The sequence below is a fragment of the Pelophylax lessonae genome, assembly GCF_965119305.1.
Source record: "Pelophylax lessonae genome assembly, chromosome: 2".
In the NCBI taxonomy this organism is placed as follows: domain Eukaryota; kingdom Metazoa; phylum Chordata; class Amphibia; order Anura; family Ranidae; genus Pelophylax; species Pelophylax lessonae.
Genome location: NC_138769.1, coordinates 406,667,235 through 406,686,306, shown reverse-complemented (window position 1 = coordinate 406,686,306; position 19,072 = coordinate 406,667,235). Strand labels below are relative to the sequence as shown.

Genomic DNA, 19,072 nt, shown 5'->3' with positions numbered 1-19,072 from the left:
TCCACCCCCCGGCGGACGTCACGTCGCCGGAGACGGAAGCCGGGGCTCGCAGACGATCGAGAGAGAGCTCCGCCGCCGCATACCGCTCGCAGTCTTCGCTGGATCCCGGAGAAAAGGTAAGTAAAACCTCTTCCAGCATCCAGCGATCTTCTTAGCGCTACCCCGAGCGTGACTCGGGGTTACCGCTTTTGGCTCTAAAATCTTACCCCGAGTCACACTCGGGAATACCGCTAGGAAGGTTAAAATGCTTTTGTGATTGACTTGTTTATGAGTATATTTTCTTTTTTATTCCAATAAACGTCACTTGGGTAATGCACAAGGTTGGCCCATTTAACCAAACATTCTTAAAAAAGTTGATCGAATAATCGTGGGGTCAGCAAGAAAATTTAGTTTCTTTGGTCAAAGCAATGGGGTAGATTTACTAAAACTGCTTCTAAATTTAGCTTGTTCAATTAAGCTTTGACAAAAAACCTGGAAGCTGATTGGTTTTATTCAGAGCTGCACCAGATTTTGCATTCTTCCCAATGAGTTGTATTTCAAAATACACTAATTACATTTGACTACACCCATAGTCTTTGGTGCATCAAATGCACACTGTAGATAACAACAAATCTGGAAATGACCATACTACGACAGGTTCTTTCAAAATATTGTGTTGCTTACATTTACATTTGACTATAATTTTAACTACATACTGTATACCAAGGAATTTATAAATGACCGATGCCCTCCCTGTTGCCCTTTATAGCTTTTATTAAAAGGCCTGATAATGTATAATGTAGTGGCAGCCATACTAGTATAACTTTAACATAATGTCTATTGTCTTCATAGTTAATGTATATAAAAAGCCTAATTTTTTTTATTTTGTTTTGAATAGAGTAGTGAGAGGTTAGAACTTTGTTAGGCTTGTATTACTGTCTCTGTCTTGTCTCTGCTAAGGAATCTTAGTTTTCTCTTTTCTTTGTTACTAGCACTAAAAGTGAAGGTGAATTTAGAGTTGTTAAATAAACAGGACTATCATGAGAAGCCTTAAAATGATGAAGTGACTACTGTAATAGAGAGAAGTTCCTCTGGAGAGATTTCCTCTCACTTCCTGCTATGTCTGTAGGAAGGGAAAGAAAATCTTCTAATAGGACATGATGGCAAAAAAAAAAAAAAGGTTTAAACTATTCCCTACCCACTCAAAATAAAAAAAAGGTTTATATAGACTTTAAAGTCTATAATGAACATTCTTTTAAATTTATATTTACTTTTCATGTGTAAAAAGCACACTGGGTTTTCTATATTGAGATTGTTAGCCTGGTCATTTGTAATTCCTGTGCCTTTTATTGCATTATTATTATTAGTTATTTACATATTTAAAAAAAAGTTGGTTAAAGCTCACAAATCCCTACACTACTTAAACTATTTTTTTACAGCTCACAATTAGGCGTTTTGCAATTAGAGCTTTATGATATCTATTAATAATCAGGTTCAAGATGTTAGAACACATTATCAGACCTAAAACACACGTTCTGTCTCTGTTCTCTTATGTGTTCAAAACAAGAAATTTCAACAAATTTTTACTAAGGCCAAATGTCAATCATAGGAAGAAATATGTGTGAAATTTTAATTGCAAGATGTTCAGTGCAAATTTAATGAGTTAAATAAGAGAGCAGAGAATTCCAGCATGCTCAGCTCATGCATAATGTTGACTTAAATTGGTTCTCTAGAGGTGCTGAAAATTGCATTTGTTGAATTTACACATTGAGAGAGCAAATGTACTGGGCCCTGTACGTTATAGTTATAAATCAGAGTCATTTAACTTCCTTTGAGTGATTGCTGAAGAGTATAATAGTTCAAAAAGCTGGTTTGAGGTGTAAGTGATTATTCTGCCTAGATTATTGAAATGCTGCTCAATATTCATAAATCAGTGATCATTAATCCCCTAAGTAGTTCATGTCAGATCTCTAAATAAATCTCATGCTATCTAATTAAGATTGAAAACAACTGCATTTACTAAAGCCGAACTAAAGAAAAAAGAAAAAAACATGTGATATCAGATTAAGAGCACAATTAATCAGTAAAGCTGGATTTATTGGGTGCTGATTATTACAGGTATTTATACAGAATCAGCAATTTGCACATTCACATCAATCTCTGCCCTGAAGGAGTGTACATTCCACCTTACAACTAGGATCAATTTAAACATGAGCTAACAGACCTACCAGCATGTATGTTGGAGTGTTGGAGGAAACCCATTTAAGCTCAGGGAGAACATGCCAACTCCATTCAGGTAGTGGTTGGGATATGACCATAGGTATGGCAGTAAATCTGTTTGACAGTAAATAGCTGCTGACAGATTCATATTCTGATACTGCATACGTCCAAGTATATTTTGTGTTCTTGAACAATTTTTTGAGGGAAATATGGTCTACAGTCTTCTCTGCTGTCAGTTTATTATTTTTGTACTTATTAGTTATTACTTATGTTATTTTATTAATTGATATGGTTCACTACAAATGACTAAAAATCAAATAATGGCCCTGTCCATATACAATCTTAAAAAACCTAACCTCCCCCTATATGAATGTCCATAACAGGGGGGTATTCTGTAGTTAACAGCGCTGAACAGAGCATATCAGATAGGATGTCTTGAGATTTTTAGGATTTTTAGGAGTTATGAGCCCGCTGGATTTCTGACAGGCTCAACATGTTTTTTTTTTAACATTCTATACCCTTATGGGATATGAAAATTATACAAATCAGCCCCAATCTCTTATTCTTATCAAGACATTTACAGAAAATCCAATGCTCTTTTACTAATTTGAATGCTAAAGCTTTTACCCAAACCACCTTGTTGTGCTTTACTGTAGCAGATTGCCCATTTACTCCACACCCCGATGCAGGCGGGTTCCATTTCCTTAAACTCCATGGGTTCCTTGGCACACCCCAAAAAAAACCCAGTTACTGTGAGGAGCTTCTCCCCAATTGCTAGCAGAGTACCCAAGCTCAAAAGGAGTGACCCTTTGTCCTTGGGACTTAGAGCCCTGCCGCTTGTCACCTGTATTACAAGATCAACTCTGGACTTCACTGTGGGGAGCAGTGACTATGGTGATAATTGCAAGAAGCTGTGTTCTGTTTTACTGAAGTAGGGATTCTCAGCTTAACTCTCTTGAGTCATTAAGACATCGCTGTGAAGAATCAATGGCTGGTCAGATTTTATATATTTATGCAGCATTCTGTATTCTGCAGTTTTTGGCCACCCTGAACCAGTAACCAGTAATAAAATTTGCATTACTGCACAAGTTTAGTAAACTGAAAGTTACAGTTACTCCATGTCTGATCATTTCTCTGATTACCTATTCTGTTAAATTCCTAACCAAGGAGAAAATAGGATAATAACAGTTTTCTGGTGACAGGCATATTTATATAAAAACCAGGAGTTCAAATAAATTGGTTGTTACCCAGTAAAGTAATTGCTCTGAGAATGTCTTGTATTTCAGGTGAAACCTTTGCAGAGCAGAGTTGCTGAAATGACAATTGCTTTAGAAGATGCAGAACAGAAAATGATATCTTTACAGCAGAGAAAAAAAGCTCTTCTTTCAAGATTGAGTGACCTAGAGAGGGGCTTTGAAGAGGCAACCATGCATAAAAACAAGCAACAACAAAAGACTGTCGAAATAGCCTGTAAATTAGATCAGGCAGCACAAGTAGCACAGGTATGTATTTTATTTCATTTATACAGTATAATCACCAGCAGATAGCATTAGCTAACAACACTATAAATAAAGAAAAAAGGAAATATTGCTACTGGCTTTTACTTGCAGGGTATAAACAACAAAGCAAGTGAAGATAACATTTTTACCATACCAGATTCATTGGTTGTGAAACCATAGATACGGGGGTACACGTTTGCTATCAATTTCAGTAGTATTACAATGAAGTTAAAAAAGACTGAACTAACTGAATATCTTTGAATTTTTGGATTGTTAGGGCAGCTGCATTTTGGGTAGAAACTGAATTTAAAGAGAACTTCGGGCATACAGATACAGAATTGAAATACATACATATATTATTGTTTTATCTTAAAGTTTGTGCACTGCCAAACAAAGATCACCTTACGACTTGCTTATTCTACTTAACTGTTTTCTAGTGCAACTTTACTGTTTCCTGAAACAGCTCTCTAATAGGAGGTAATTTGATCAAAACACCTTGGTTATAAAAAGTTTGAATATTCCAAGTAAAAACATCCTGTAAATGCCATTTTCACATGATGTGTTCTAACTACATTATAAGCTCTAAAGGTTGCCTGCTCTGTGCAATGGTTTTGCATAGAGTAGCCCTGGTCCTCCTCTTGTCAGGTCCCCTGCTGATGCTTCTGGCTCCTCCCCCTTGCCGAGTGCTCCCCAGAGCAAGCTGCTTGCTGTGGGGTGACTTGTGTGTTCTTGTTTCAGAGCCATCTCTGTGTGTCTATGGGACACACAGAGCATGGCTTTGTCCTGCCCCACTCCCTCCTCACTGGCTGTGATTAAAAGCATTGGGAGCAAATGGCAATCAGCCAGTGAGGAGGCAGAGACATGGGAGAGCCACTGCTCTCGTGCACATTGCTGGAATGAGATCAGGCTCAGATAAGTATTAGGAGGTAATGAGGGGGAAGCTGCACACTGAAGGTTTTTTTTATCTTCATGCATAGAAAGGTAAAAAACCTTCACCCTTTACAATCACATTATTACAGCACGGATCATAGTTGTGCTGTCTTGAAGAGCTAATTATGTTAATTATCAGCCAAACATCAAATTGTTGTGCACAATATTACAGTATTCAAACTTAGATGGTAACTGCAAAATAAATATACTTGTGCTCCTGGGCATATTGTGAACAAGTCTCTGTAAGCTGCATAAAAATGGATGATGTATTATTTAGTTTACGGCACACAGATCTGCAAGCTGGAGATGAGTGATGGTCACGGGTTGTGGAAATAACAACAAAGAATGAGCCTGTAAAAATTCTCAGTCCTTCAGATAACCCTTGCCAAGCTCAATTCAATGAAGTGACATATAACTTGACAACTCCATTTAACTGTCTTTAATATCTTTAATCTCTTTGAAGCTCCTGGAAGACGAGAACAAGAAATATGCTGCTATTGTAAGCTCCCTTCCAGACAGGCTCAGTGGGATTCCTGGAAGTACAGCCCTGGCAGCGGGATTAGTGTCGTACCTTGGCGCTTATGAACACCACTTTCGACAACTCATGCTAACAGTGGAATGGCCTATGGCTGTTAAAGAAAGAGGTTTCCCATTAATGATAGACTCGATTGATCCAGACATAGGTAATACAGATCTAAATGAAAAATGTCTACGTAGTGTAAGATCTTCTGTGTTGCCCAGTAAGATACTATTAGCAATGATTTTGTTGCTCTAGTGGTTTGCCATAGAACTACTATTTCTATTTTTAACTTGATATTATACTTTTGTTAATATACATTCAAAGGTGTACCCTTTTGTTAGGCAAGGCCTATTGTTCTTTTTGTATCCCTTTATTCTCTCTCTCCCTTTAGTCCAGGATCCCTCTCTTACTTTACACTCTACCCACAAATTTCTCTTCACCCCCTCCTCACCATCTGTTATTCTTTTCCATGTTTCTTTCCTTTTACATATTTTCATTCTATATCTATTTATTTTTTTCTTTGTGTACCTGGTCTACTCATATCCTATCTTCCAATGATAAGCAACAGCCTACCCTTATAATTCTCAGTTTCCTCTCTGCTGGGTGGCTTCAGGCATTCAGACATTAAATGTGTAAAGCAGACCTTCACCTTCCCCAACCACTTTTTCTCATTGCATTCCTACCCCCCTCTTCTATCACAACTGGAAAAGTAATTATTCCCAGTTGTGAATTTTTATAGTTTGTTTTTCCCAAATACCTTTTTTTTTTAGGACCCGCCCTAGTAATACTGGGAATTTTGGGTAGGCAAGAATGATATCCAAGTCAACTGCAGCCTCCTGGGATTCTTATGTCACTGAACCTAGCAGTCCTTGAGGTACTGTACAGTGCATGTGACATATGAGTGTCATCAGGGGGCTGGCTGTATGAACCTGGAAGAGACAGCTGGCCCCTGATGCAGTAAGGAAAGAAGAAGATGATGGCATGGGACCCACTTTTTTGTGACTGATTGCAGTGTGACAACACTAGATTCGCTGGATATGTGAGCATGTATCTTGAAAATAACCCAGCGAACAGAGTAAGAGGGGAATTAAATAAAAACACAGATTGACTGAGGTTTTTTTTATCTCAAATAGGTTTTAACCACTTAAGGACCGGAAGGTTTTACCTCCTTAATGACCAGGCCATTTTTTGCGATACGGCACTGTGTTACTTTAACCGGTTGCCGACCGCCGCACGACTATATACTGCGGCGGTCAGCCCCGGCCAGGCAGAGTGACGTAGGGGTACGTCACTCGCCTGTCACTGACTTGTGAGCCAATTGCGGGCGCCCCCGGCTCGTTCACTGACAAGTCAGTGCGTGTGACCGGCGGACCCGATTGTCCGCCGGTCACTCACGATCGCTCCGGTGAAGGGAGAAAGTCAGGCGGCTTATGTAAACAAACTGCCTGTCATTCTCCCTGATGAAGATCAGATGGTTCTACTATGTTGGACGGTTGATCTTTGTTTTTACACCAATAGCCATGTCCCTTTACAGTTAGAATCACGCCCCTAGGACACACTTAACCCCTCCCTCTCCAATACAGTTAACCCCTTTCCTGCCAGTGTCATTTTTGCAGTAACAGTGCATATGTATAGCACTGATTACTGCAGTGATGTCACTGGTAACCCCAAAAGTGTCAAAAATGTCAGTCAAGGGTCCGATCTGTCCGCCGCAATGTCGCAGTACCGCAGATCGCCGCCATTACTCGTTAAAAAAAACCCACCAAAAATGACAAAAATCTTTCCCTTTGTTAGACGCGATAACTTTTGCGCAAACCAATCAAAATACGTTTTTTGTGATTTTTTTACCAAACATATGTAGCATAAAACAAATTGGCCGAAAATGTTAAAAAATTTTGATTTTTACATTTTTTTTGGGGAATTTCATATAAAAAAATGTGAAAAATATTGTTATTTTTGCAAAATTGACGCTCTTTTTTTGTTTATAGCGCATGATCAAAAAATCGCACAGGTGATCAAATACCACCAAAAGAAAGCTCTGTTTGTGGGAAAAAAAGGACGTCAAATTTGTTTAGGTACAGTGTCGCACGACCGCGCAATGGTCCGTTAAAGTCACGCAGTAAAAAAATCGCAAAATACCCCCTGGTCTTTTAGCAGCCAAATCCTCCGGGGCTTAAGTGGTTAAGTGAAAATTGTGCGGTCATGTGACGCTGTACCCAAATAAATAGAGCTGTCTTTTGGTGGTATTTCATCACCTCTGCGTATTTTATTTTTTTGCGCTATAAACAAAAAAAAAAGAGACAATTCTAAAAAAAAAAAAAACAAAAAAAAAAAAAACAATATGTTTCTTTCTGCTATAAAACATTCCCAGTAAAAAAAATTAAAAAAATCTAATTTTTTCATCAATTTAGGCCAATATGTATTCTGCTACATATTTTTGGTAAAAAAAATCCCAATAAATGTATATTGATTGGTTTGCACAAAAGTTATGGCGTCTACAAACTGAGGGGAAGATTTATGTCATTTTTATTTTATTTATTTTTTTACTAGTAATGGCGGCAATCAGCAATTTTTAGCAGGACTGCGACATTGTGGCGGATAGATCGGACACTTAATTGACACTTTTGACACTTTTGAGGGGACCAGTGACATTACTACAGTAATCAGGGCTAAAAAATAGGGGAAGGGAAGGGGTTAACACCAGGGGGGGGGATCAAAGGATTAAATGTGTGCCTAGGGAATGCTTTCTAACTGTGTGGGGGATGCACTTACTGGATGAACACAGAGACCTGTGTTTCTAAATAGAAGGAACACAGGATCCCTGTGTTCATCACTGACAGAACAGCGGTATGCTGTGTTTTATTTCAGCAGACCGACGTTCTGTCTCCATGGGGAGCGATCGCAGGTGCCTGGCGGACATCTAGCCAATCGGCAATTGTGCCTGCCTCCGGCGGCACGCACGCGCCCCCACTAACTGCTACACGAAACGGCGTACAGGTACGTTGTTTTGCGCAAGGGAGCTGACCTGCCTATACCTATGGCGGCTGGTCAGCAAGTGGTTAATAACATTAATTAAAGTGTAATGAAGTTCATAAAAAATATTAAGGCCTGCATGCTTTGTCATCTGACATCTCAAGCTACTCAGAAGCCCCAAATTCTGGGACTCTTTTATATGCAGCTTTTTGCCTTGATAATGGAAGCCCATTCCATCTGTTGACATTCACTTGTGATTACCAGCCTCAGTGACTGCAGGAGATAGGGATTCGGTGGGGGCAGCTCCTACTTTCCTCCTCAAAGGGGCAAGTAGCAAGTTTGGGAATTGCATATTTGCATATTAGGTGCCTTGAGTGTTATGTGTTACCAGTTACACTGGATCCTTTTGTTCCACTAAATAACACCTTTAACCAGTTTAAGACTGGAAGGATTTGCCCCCTTAACGACCAGACCCTATTTTGTGATTCGGCACTGCGTTAATTTAATGGACAATTGCACGGTCGTGCGATGCTGAACACAAACAAAATTGATGTCCCTTTTTCCCCACAAATAGAGCTTTCTTTTGGTGGTATTTGATCACCTGTGCGATTTTTATTTTTTGCGGTATAAAAAAAAGCGACCATTTTGAACAAAAAAAAACAATATTTTTCACTTTCTGCTATATAACATTCCCAAAAAAAAAATGTAAAAATCTAAATTTTCTAACATTTTAGGCCAATTTGTTTTCTGCTAAATATTTTTGGTAAAAAAAATCGCCATAATCGTATTTTGATTGGTTTGCACAAAAGTTATCGCGTTTACTAACTACGGCAAAGATTTACAGTGCCTTGCGAAAGTATTCGGCCCCCTTGAACTTTGCGACCCTTTGCCACATTTCAGGCTTCAAACATAAAGATATAAAACTGTAATTTTGTTAACAAATTTGTTAACAAATAAAAAACTAAAAAATTGGGCGTGCAAAATTATTCAGCCCCTTTACTTTCAGTGCAGCAAACTCTCTCCAGAAGTTCAGTGAGGATCTCTGAATGATCCAATGTTGACCTAAATGACTAATGATGATAAATAGAATCCACCTGTGTGTAATCAAGTCTCCGTATAAATGCACCTGCACTGTGATAGTCTCAGAGGTCCGTTTAAAGCGCGGAGAGCATCATGAAGAACAAGGAACACACCAGGCAGGTCCGAGATACTGTTGTGGAGAGGTTTAAAGCTGGATTTGGATACAAAAAGATTTTCCAAGCTTTAAACATCCCAAAGAGCACTGTGCAAGCGATAATATTGAAATTGAAGGAGTATAAGACCACTGCAAATCTACGAAGAGCAGGCCGTCCCTCTAAACTTTCAGCTCATACAAGGAGAAGACTGATCAGAGATGCAGTCAAGAGGCCCATGATCACTCTGGATGAACTGCAGAGATCTACAGCTGAGGTGGGAGACTCTGTCCATAGGACAACAATCAGTCGTATACTGCACAAATCTGGCCTTTATGGAAGAGTGGCAAGAAGAAAGCCATTTCTTAAAGATATCCATAAAAAGTGTCGTTATAGTTTGCCACAAGACACCTGGGAGACACACCAAACATGTGGAAGAAGGTGCTCTGGTCAGATGAAACCAAAATCGAACTTTTTGGCAACAATGCAAAACGTTATGTTTAGCGTAAAAGCAACGCAGCTCATCACCCTGAACACACCATCCCCACTGTCAAACATGGTGGTGGCAGCATCATGGTTTGGGCCTGCTTTTCTTCAGCAGGGACAGGGAAGATGGTTAAAATTGATGGGAAGATGGATGGAGCCAAATACAGGACCATTCTGGAAGAAAACCTGATGGAGTCTGCAAAAGACCTGAGACTGGGACGGAGATTTGTCTTCCAACAAGACAATGATCCAAAACATAAAGCAAAATCTACAATGGAATGGTTCACAAATAAACATATCCAGGTGTTAGAATGGCCAAGTCAAAGTCCAGACCTGAATCCAATCGAGAATCTGTGAAAAGAACTGAAAACTGCGGTTCACAAACGCTCTCCATCCAACCTCACTGAGCTCGAGCTGTTTTGCAAGGAGGAATGGGCAAAAATTTCAGTCTCTCGATGTGCAAAACTGATAGAGACATACCCCAAGCGACTTACAGCTGTAATCGCAGCAAAAGGTGGCGCTACAAAGTATTAACTTAAGGGGGCTGAATAATTTTGCACGCCCAATTTTTCAGTTTTTTATTTGTTAAAAAAGTTTGAAATATCGAATACATTTCATTCCACTTCATGATTGTGTCCCACTTGTTGTTGATTCTTCACAAAAAATTACAGTTTTATATCTTTATGTTTGAAGCCTGAAATGTGGCAAAAGGTCGAAAAGTTCAAGGGGGCCGAATACTTTCGCAAGGCACTGTATGTCATTTTTATTGTTTTATTTTTTTATACTAGTAATGGAGGCCATCTGCGATTTTTTTGTGGGACTGCGACATTGCAGCGGACAGATCGGACCCCTAACTGACATTTTTTACACTTTTGGGGGTACCAGTGACATTACTACAGTAATCAGTGCTAAAAATATGCACTTTTACTGTAATAATGACACTGGCAGGGAAGGGGTTAACAGTATAGGTGATCAAGGGGTTAAATGTGACCCTAGGGGAGTGATTATAACTGTTGGGGACGTGGCTTCTGAGATGACCACAGAGACATGTGATCCTATATAGAAGGATCCTGCGGTTGGTAGGCAGCAATCGGAGCCGCCTGACCCGTGCATCGGCTTCCCCGCTGATGATCGGGGGCGGGAGCGTGCCACTGGCGGCGTGCACTCGCCCCCTAGCTGCTCCCAGGCGAGCGACGTAGATCTACGTAGTTTTGCTTGTACGAGCCACCCTGCCACAGTAAAAAGGCGGCGGGTGGTCGGGAACTGGTTAAATGCTCAATAGTGTTATTACAGGTGTTGAGTTTTGTTAAATCTTTGGATCACATTGGGGTTGATTTACTAAAGACAAATAGACCATTCACTTTACAAGGGAATTTTTCCTTAGGTAGCAAATGAAGTGAAGCTCCACTGACTTCCATCATCTAATCATGTACATGAAAAAATACAGCTTTTTAAAAAGTTCCTTACAGGTGATTGGATATTCTTTGCAGTGGGGATTTTCACCACATTTACTAAGCTAATGGAAAACTCCCTTGAAATGTAAACAGTCCAATTGCCTTTAGTAGATCAACCCAACTATTTTTCTTAAAAAGCTTAAATAATAGCTCAGTTTCAATAAATGTATAATCAAGATGTGTTATGCTTCATTTTTTATTCTTTGCTTGCTGATATTTAACCATGTGAGTTCTTTAAATATTTTTTTTTTTTTTTTTAGGGCGTGTGATTGAATTCTCAGTAATATTTCCCAATGATATCCCTGTAGAAAGACAGCAGAACAGCAGTGATACAAATTCTCCAAAAACAAAAGGTATTTTTTACTTTGTAAAGTTTGTACTTCTTTAAAGAGTCCCTGTCTATAAAATTTGAGGCAGATGCACCCTGTAAAAGAAAATAATTAATTCTTTCATGTCCAATGTTCAGCAAATCTTTTCTATGCTATACTACACTTCACAGTATGTTGGTTAATGACCCATAGTTACAGAGTGGCCATCAAGAGGAACATGGCACCCACTTTCAAGTGTTGAATTTCAGCAGTAGTGCAATGTTTGTAAGACAGCAAATATTGAACTTGCCACCTGCCAAAAAAAATAGGTGTTCATCCACTTCCATTACAGGGTGCAGCTGCCTCAGGGTTACCTTAAAAAGACAAAATAATACAGATTATGCTTAAATCCACATTCACAAAGACATTATAAAAAGTACATTTCTTACAATTAAAGCCAAACTCCAGACAGAATTTAAATATATATAGGTAAAATATATTGTTAGGAAAGGGCATTTTTAAGACTAGTTAGGTTTAGCCTGCATTTCTATTTTAATGCTTTAGTCCATACAAACTAGTGTTTCTGTTTTTCTGAGGACATACTTGGGTAAAGTAACCTCTTACTTCATATATGTCTCGGAGATAGCAGTAAAGGTAATTCTCCACCATTGCATTTTTACTATAATCATAAAAAGACAGTCATAGTTATCATGCTCTTTCTTCTGAACTTTTCAGTAATGTGAAGTAAATTAAAAAAAAAACAGCAGCAATGGTGCAGACAGGAACTACAGTTTTCACTCATTTTATGGGACCATAGCCACCTTCAAAAAAAGCAGTATAATGTTCTTCATAAATCACCTTATTATATGAATTATACATAAATGTAACATTTAATCTGTATCCAGAGGAAATTAGGTTCTACCTTTAGAAAGTGGGACCTAGTTATAAGAATAATGGGGCTTAACACTAACTTTGCCAATTGTCCTCTGTATGAAAAAAGTGTTCTGTTGACTGACACACATTCTGAATGGCACCCTATGGCACACCCCTAATGTATCATCATTTTAACGCATAGCAACGAAAAAAAAAGATGTGAAAAAAAAGTTACATATTGAGGTGCCTTGTGGTGTATTAATAACTCCTTAACAAAAATGGGCTACTTTGTTGGAAATCACAATAACGTTATATAATTGGTGTTAACAAGCATGCCCTAAACCCACAGCATTATTGTAAACCTGGCCTAGACCTAAAGACCTCAGACCTAAAGAAAAATAGCTACAGTCCACTGTTTTTTTGTTTCAACAGAAAAAGACAACGATGATGAAAGTGCACAGAACCCTGCAGACCAAGGAGAAGAGGACCAAGGAGAAGAGATTACTGTTTCTTCTTTTTTACCTGTGATTACTGAGGATCTCTACATGGACTTCATTAGGGCTCTGATTATGAGAATTGTAAAGATGGATGAAGTTCAAAAATGGTCATCAAAAGGTAAATTAATTTTATATATATGTGTGTATATATATATATATATATATATATATATATACAGTATCTCACAAAAGTGAGTACACCCCTCACATTTTTGTAAATATTTTTTATTATATCTTTTCATGTGACAACACTGAAGAAATTACACTATGCTACAAGGTAAAGTAGTGAGTTTATAGCTTGTATAACAGTGTGTTTGCCGTCCTCTAAAATTAACTCAACCCACAGCCATTAATGTCTAAACCGCTGGCAACAAAAGTGAGTGCACCCCTAAGTGACAATGTCCAAATTGGGCCCAAAGTGTCGATATTTGTGTGGCCACCATCATTTTCCAGCACTGCCTTAACCTTCTTGGGCATTGAGTTCACCAGAGCTTCACAGGTTGCCAATGGAGTCCTCTTCCACTCCTCCATGATGACATCACGGAGCTGGTGGATGTTAGAGGCTTTACGCTCCTCCACCTTCCCTTTGAGGATGCCCCACAGATGCTTAAGAGGGTTTAGGTCCGAAGATATGCTTGGCCAGCTTTTTTAGCAAGGCAGTGGTCATCTTGGAGGTGTGTTTGGAATTGTTATCATGTTGGAATATTGCCCTGCAGCCCAGTCTCCGAAGGGAGGGGATCATACTCTGCTTCAGTGTGTCACAGTACATGTTGGCATTCATGGTTTCCTCAATGAACTGTAGCTCCCCAGCGCCAGCAGCACTCATGCAGCTCCAGACCATGACATCTCCACCATCATGCTTGACTGTAGGCAACACACACTTGTCTTTGTATTCCTCACCTGGTTGCCACTACATACGCTCGACACCATCTGAACTAAATACGTTTATCTTGGTCTCATCAGACCACAAGACATTGTTCTAGTAATTAGAGTTGTGCGAACAACCTGGATGTCTGGGTTCGGCCAACTTGAAAAAAAAATCCGGGTTCGTGACCCAACTTAACCTGAACTTTACCCCGAACCCCATTGAAGTCAATAGTGACCCGAACTTTTGAGCACTAAAATGGCTCTAAAAAACATTGAAAGGGCTAGAGTCATGGTGCTGCTGGTGGAGCTCCTGTTGCAAGGAGATGATGTGGTTGATCTGTGCCAGCTACACGCACAAGTGAAACTCCTTTCTCAGCTGCGAGTAGGCGACAGAACCTGCAGCAGTATTTGGCAGGGCCTAATGCGCCTCTACAAATGTTGAGGCCAGAACAAGTACAGGCGATAGTAGATTGGGTTGCTGACAGTGCCTCCAGTTCCTTCACATTGTCTCCCACCCAGTCTTCTGCTGAAAGGTCAGAGTTGGCACCTGCAGCCGATGTCCATCAATCTTTCACCTCACCCCCTTGCAAATCAGCCAAGCAGTCTGAGCCCCAAGTCATGCAGCAGTCTCTTCTTCTTTTTGATGACTCTGTTAGCATGGTTTCCTAGGGCCATCCACCTAGCCCTGCCCCATAAGTGGAAGAGATTCAGTGCACCGATGCCCAACCACTTATGTCTCAAGATGAGTACATGGGAGGACCATCGCAGCACGTCTCGGATGATGAGGAAACACAGGTGCCAACTGCTGCAGATTTCCGAATTGTGGAGACCGACAAGGAGGGCAGGGGTGAAGACTGGGTGGAAGATGATGTGGAGGACGATGAGGTCCTCGACCCCACATGGAATGAACATCATGCAGGTGACCTGAGTAGTTTGGAGGAAGAGGCGGTGGTCGCACAGAGCCACCAGCACAGCAGAAGAGGGAGCATGGTGCAAAAGTGGAGCGGCTGTGCCCTAGACACCATACGCTTGCTACTGCCCAATGCAGCGAGGGACCGAGCACACCAAAGCCAGCTCAAAGGAGTTCCCTAGCGTGGCAGTTCTTCAGACAATGTGATGATGACAGGACACGAGTGGTTTGCACGCTGTGCAATCAGAGCCTGAAGCGAGGCATAAACCTTCTCAACCTGAGCACAACCTGCATGACCAGGCATCTAAGTGCAAAGCACGGGCTGCAGTGGAGTAGACACCTCAAAAACCAAGAAAGGTCTCTGGCTCCTCCTGCTTCCTCTTCTGCTGCTGCAGTCTCGGCCTCTTCATCCACCTCTGTAGTGACAGTGGCACCTGCCACCCCGCAAACAGAGGATCTGCCAGCAACACCACCACCACCTGGGTCACCAACAACCATCTCCACAATGTCCCGTGGAAGCGTTCAGCTTTCTATCTCCCAAACACTGGAGCGGAAGAGGAATTACTCCCCTACCCACCCGCGATCCCTGGCCCTGAATGCCAGCATTTCAAAATTCCTGGCCTTTGAAATGCTGTCATTCTGTCTGGTGGAGACGCAGAGTTTTAAGAGCCTTATGGCGGTGGCTGTCCCACAGTACCTCGTGCCCAGCCGCCACTACTTTTACAGGCAAGACATCCCTTCCCTGCACAACCAAGTGGGTGACAAAATCAGGTGTGCACTGCGCAATGCCATCTGTGGCAAGATCCACCTAACTACGGATACGTGGACCAGCAAGCACGGTCAGGGACGTTATATCTCCCTAACAGCACACTGGGTAAATGCAGTGGCGGCTGGGCCTGAGGCGGATTGCAGTTTGGCGCATGTCCTTCCACCACCAGGGATTGCAGGGCACTTCAGTTTGCCTCCTGTTCCTAACTCCTCCTACTCCGCTTCCTCATCCCCTACCGCCTCCTCATCCGGTCAGCGTAACTCCTGCACCACCAACTTCAGCACAGCCAGGGGTAAATGACTGCAGGCAGTTTTAAAACTTGCCTGTTTGGGGAAAAAACCCCACACCGCGCAGGAGTTGTGGAGGGGGATTGAACAGCAGACCGATGAGTGGTTGGTGCCAGTGAGCCTCAAGCCTGGCCTGGTGGTGTGCGATAATGGGCAAAATCTCATAGCAGCTCTGGGCCTAGCTGGTTTGAAGCACATCCCTTGCCTGGCGCATGTGCTGAATTTGGTGGTACAGAGCTTCCTTAAAAATTACCCTGATATGTCACAGCTGCTGCAGAAAGTGTGGGCCATCTGTGTGCACTTTTGGAATTCTCACCCCGCTGCTGCTCGCCTGTCAGTGCTGCAGCGTAACTTCGGTCTTCCCGCTCACTGCCTTATATGTGACATGCCCACAAGGTGGAAATCCACCTTGCACATGCTTGCCAGACTTATTGATTGACTTATTTATTGATAAGAGGAATAGAACAACAGTATCCAATGGGTGTATCTCACTGTAACATATGCAGACTAGCCCGCAACTACATTTTTCTCCCCTAAATGGGTTTTTATTGATAAGCGGGATAGAACAACATTATCCAATGGGTGTATCTCACTGTAACATATGCAGACTAGCCCGCAATTACATTTTTCTCCCCTAAATGGGTTTTTATTGATAAGCGGAATAGAACAACAGTATCCAATGGGTGTATCTCACTGTAACATATGCAGACTAGGCCACAATTTATTTTTTCCCGTAAATGGGTTTTTATTGATAAGTGGAATACAACAACAGTATCCAATGGGTGTATCTCACTGTAACATATGCAGACTAGGCTGCAATTTCATTTTTTTCCCCTAAATGGGTTTTTATTGCAAAGCGGAATACAACAGCAGTATCCAATGGGTGTATCTCACTGTAACATATACAGACTAGGCTGCAATTTAATTCTTTCCCCTAAATGGGTTTTTATTGCAAAGCGGAATACAACAGCAGTATCCAATGGGTGTATCTCACTGTAACGTATGAATGAAAATTTTTTATTTTTCCCTTTAATTGGTGATTTTTGAAGAGCAGATTTGAACAGCAGTGTCTAAATGCTGTATGACAGTATCACAGTAAAGTATGAATGAAAAACTGAAAAATAATTGTCCCTTTAATTGGTGCTTGTTGAATAGCAGATTAGAACTGCAGTGTCTAAAAGCTGTAAGTCACAGCAAAATATGAAGGGAAAAAATGTTTTTTTTTTTAAATCCAGATTAAGCAGACACATATGCACTGAGCTTGCATTACATGGCTGCTACATGCCGCATGCCTAACAGGTTGGATACTGTTGTTCTATTCTGCTATTGAATAAAAAAAAAACCCATTTGAATGAAAAACTGAAAAATAATTTTTTTTTTCTCCCTCCTCCTCCCTGGGCTCAGGTCAGGGCAAAAAGATCTTGCACTGCACCCCCACACAATAAAATCAATGTAGATCGCTGTCTAATTAAAGAAGAAATCCTATTCTTTCCCTGAAAGCAATCTCCAGCCTGCCCCTACAATAATCTCCTATCTCTCTCTCAGCAGCATCAGGAACCTGTTCCTAGTATAGTTAGAGCAGAGTGACGCGCGGCGCTATGTGACTCCAGCTTATATAGAGGCTGGGTCACATGCTGCACTGGCCAATCACAGCCATGCCATTAGTAGGCATGGCTGTGATGGCTTCTAAGGGCACACTAGTTAAACGCTTGCTGATTGGCTGCCTTGCAGCTGTTGAAACCGCGCCATTAAAACCGCGCCAAAACATGAAATAACATTGCTGAACAACGGACTGTATCCCGAACATACAGTGAAATGTTTGGGTCCGGGTACCGAATACCCAAAAGTCCGGTATGATCCAGAACAATACAGTCCAGGTTCGCTCAACACTACTAGTAATCCATGTCCTTAGTCTGCTTGTTTTCAGCAAACTGTTTGTTGGCTTTCTTGTGCATCATCTTTAGAAGAGGTTTCCTTCTGGGACAACAGCCTTGCAGACCAATTTGATGCAGTGTGCGGTGTATGGTTTGAGCACTGACAGGCTGACCCCCCACCCCTCCAACCTCTGCAGCAATGCTGGCAGCACTCATACGTCTATTTCCCAAAGACAACCTCTGGATATGACGCTGAGCACGCGCACTCAACTTCTTTGGTCGACCATGGCGAGGCCTGTTCTGAGTGGAACGTGTCCTGTTAAACCACTCTATGGTCTTGGCAACAGTACTGCAGCTCAGTTTCAGGGTCTTGGTAATCTTCTTATAGCCTGGGCCATCTTTATGTAGTGCAACAATTCTGAGAGAGTATGAGAGCAATAATACCAAATTTAACACACCTGCTCCCCATTCACACCTGAGACCTTGTAACACTAATGAGTCACATGACACCAGGAAAGGAAAATGGCTAATTGGGCCCAATTTGGACATTTTTACTTAGGGCTGTACTAACTGTTGTTGCCAGCGGTTTATACATTAATGGTTGTGTGTTGAGTTATTTTGATGGGGCAGCAAATTTACACTGTTATACAAGCTGTACACTCACTACTTTACATTGTAGCAAAGTGCAAAGTGTAATTTCTTCAGTGTTGTCACATGAAAAGATATAATAAAATATTTACAAAAATGTAACTGGTGTACATACTTTTGTGAGATACTGTGTGTGTGTATATATATATATATATATATATATATATATATATATATATATATATATATATATATATATATATATATATATATATATATATATATACAGCATACTTGAGGTTTTAAATAGCTTAATATAATTAATAAAATTATTTTTAGTAAATTTTAATAGTCTCATATTTAATCTTGTGTGAAAATATTGCTGCTCCCTGCCCCTACTGAGCTGTATAACAAATGCCACACACCCATAAACTGAACCATTCTCATATTGGATTTGTTTTATTTTGACCATTCCCTTAAATACCTTTCAAGTATCATTCTCTGCATTAAGGTAAAAACCTTCCACTAGGTGCTCCCCCCTCTCCGAAAAACATATCTATCCTTTCTTGACCCAGTGCTGTGCCTGTCTGCAGGCTTGATCTCCTCTTTTCATCTTATCGAAGATAAGACAGGCAGCAGCGGAAGTCATTGGTTCCTCCTGTGGTTGTCAGTCAGATCCTGTGAGGAGGAAGCAGGGGAGCGTTGGCAAACCATGCTGTGTGTGTCTATGCACACACACAGCCTGGCTCACGAGCTCGCTCACGCGTGTGCCCCCTCAGCACAGGGATTGCTGAGTGGGCATTTAGGGAAAAGGAGGAGTAAAGAGTGATGGCGGGGACTCCAGAAGAGTAGGTAAGCCACCGCTC

At 40.9% G+C, this 19,072-nt stretch overlaps 1 protein-coding gene across 1 annotated transcript in view; it reads left to right on the top strand.

Moving 5' to 3' along the window:
* The window catches only part of LOC309548132 (uncharacterized protein), a 707,228-nt gene that overhangs the window by 380,528 nt on the left and 307,628 nt on the right, over window positions 1-19,072 (top strand). The window contains exons 70-73 of the mRNA XM_082248097.1: window positions 3,486-3,701; window positions 5,092-5,311; window positions 11,494-11,586; window positions 12,847-13,029. Of these exons, the coding sequence (XP_082104223.1) occupies window positions 3,486-3,701; window positions 5,092-5,311; window positions 11,494-11,586; window positions 12,847-13,029 (712 nt within the window). The remainder of the gene's footprint in view (window positions 1-3,485; window positions 3,702-5,091; window positions 5,312-11,493; window positions 11,587-12,846; window positions 13,030-19,072) is intronic.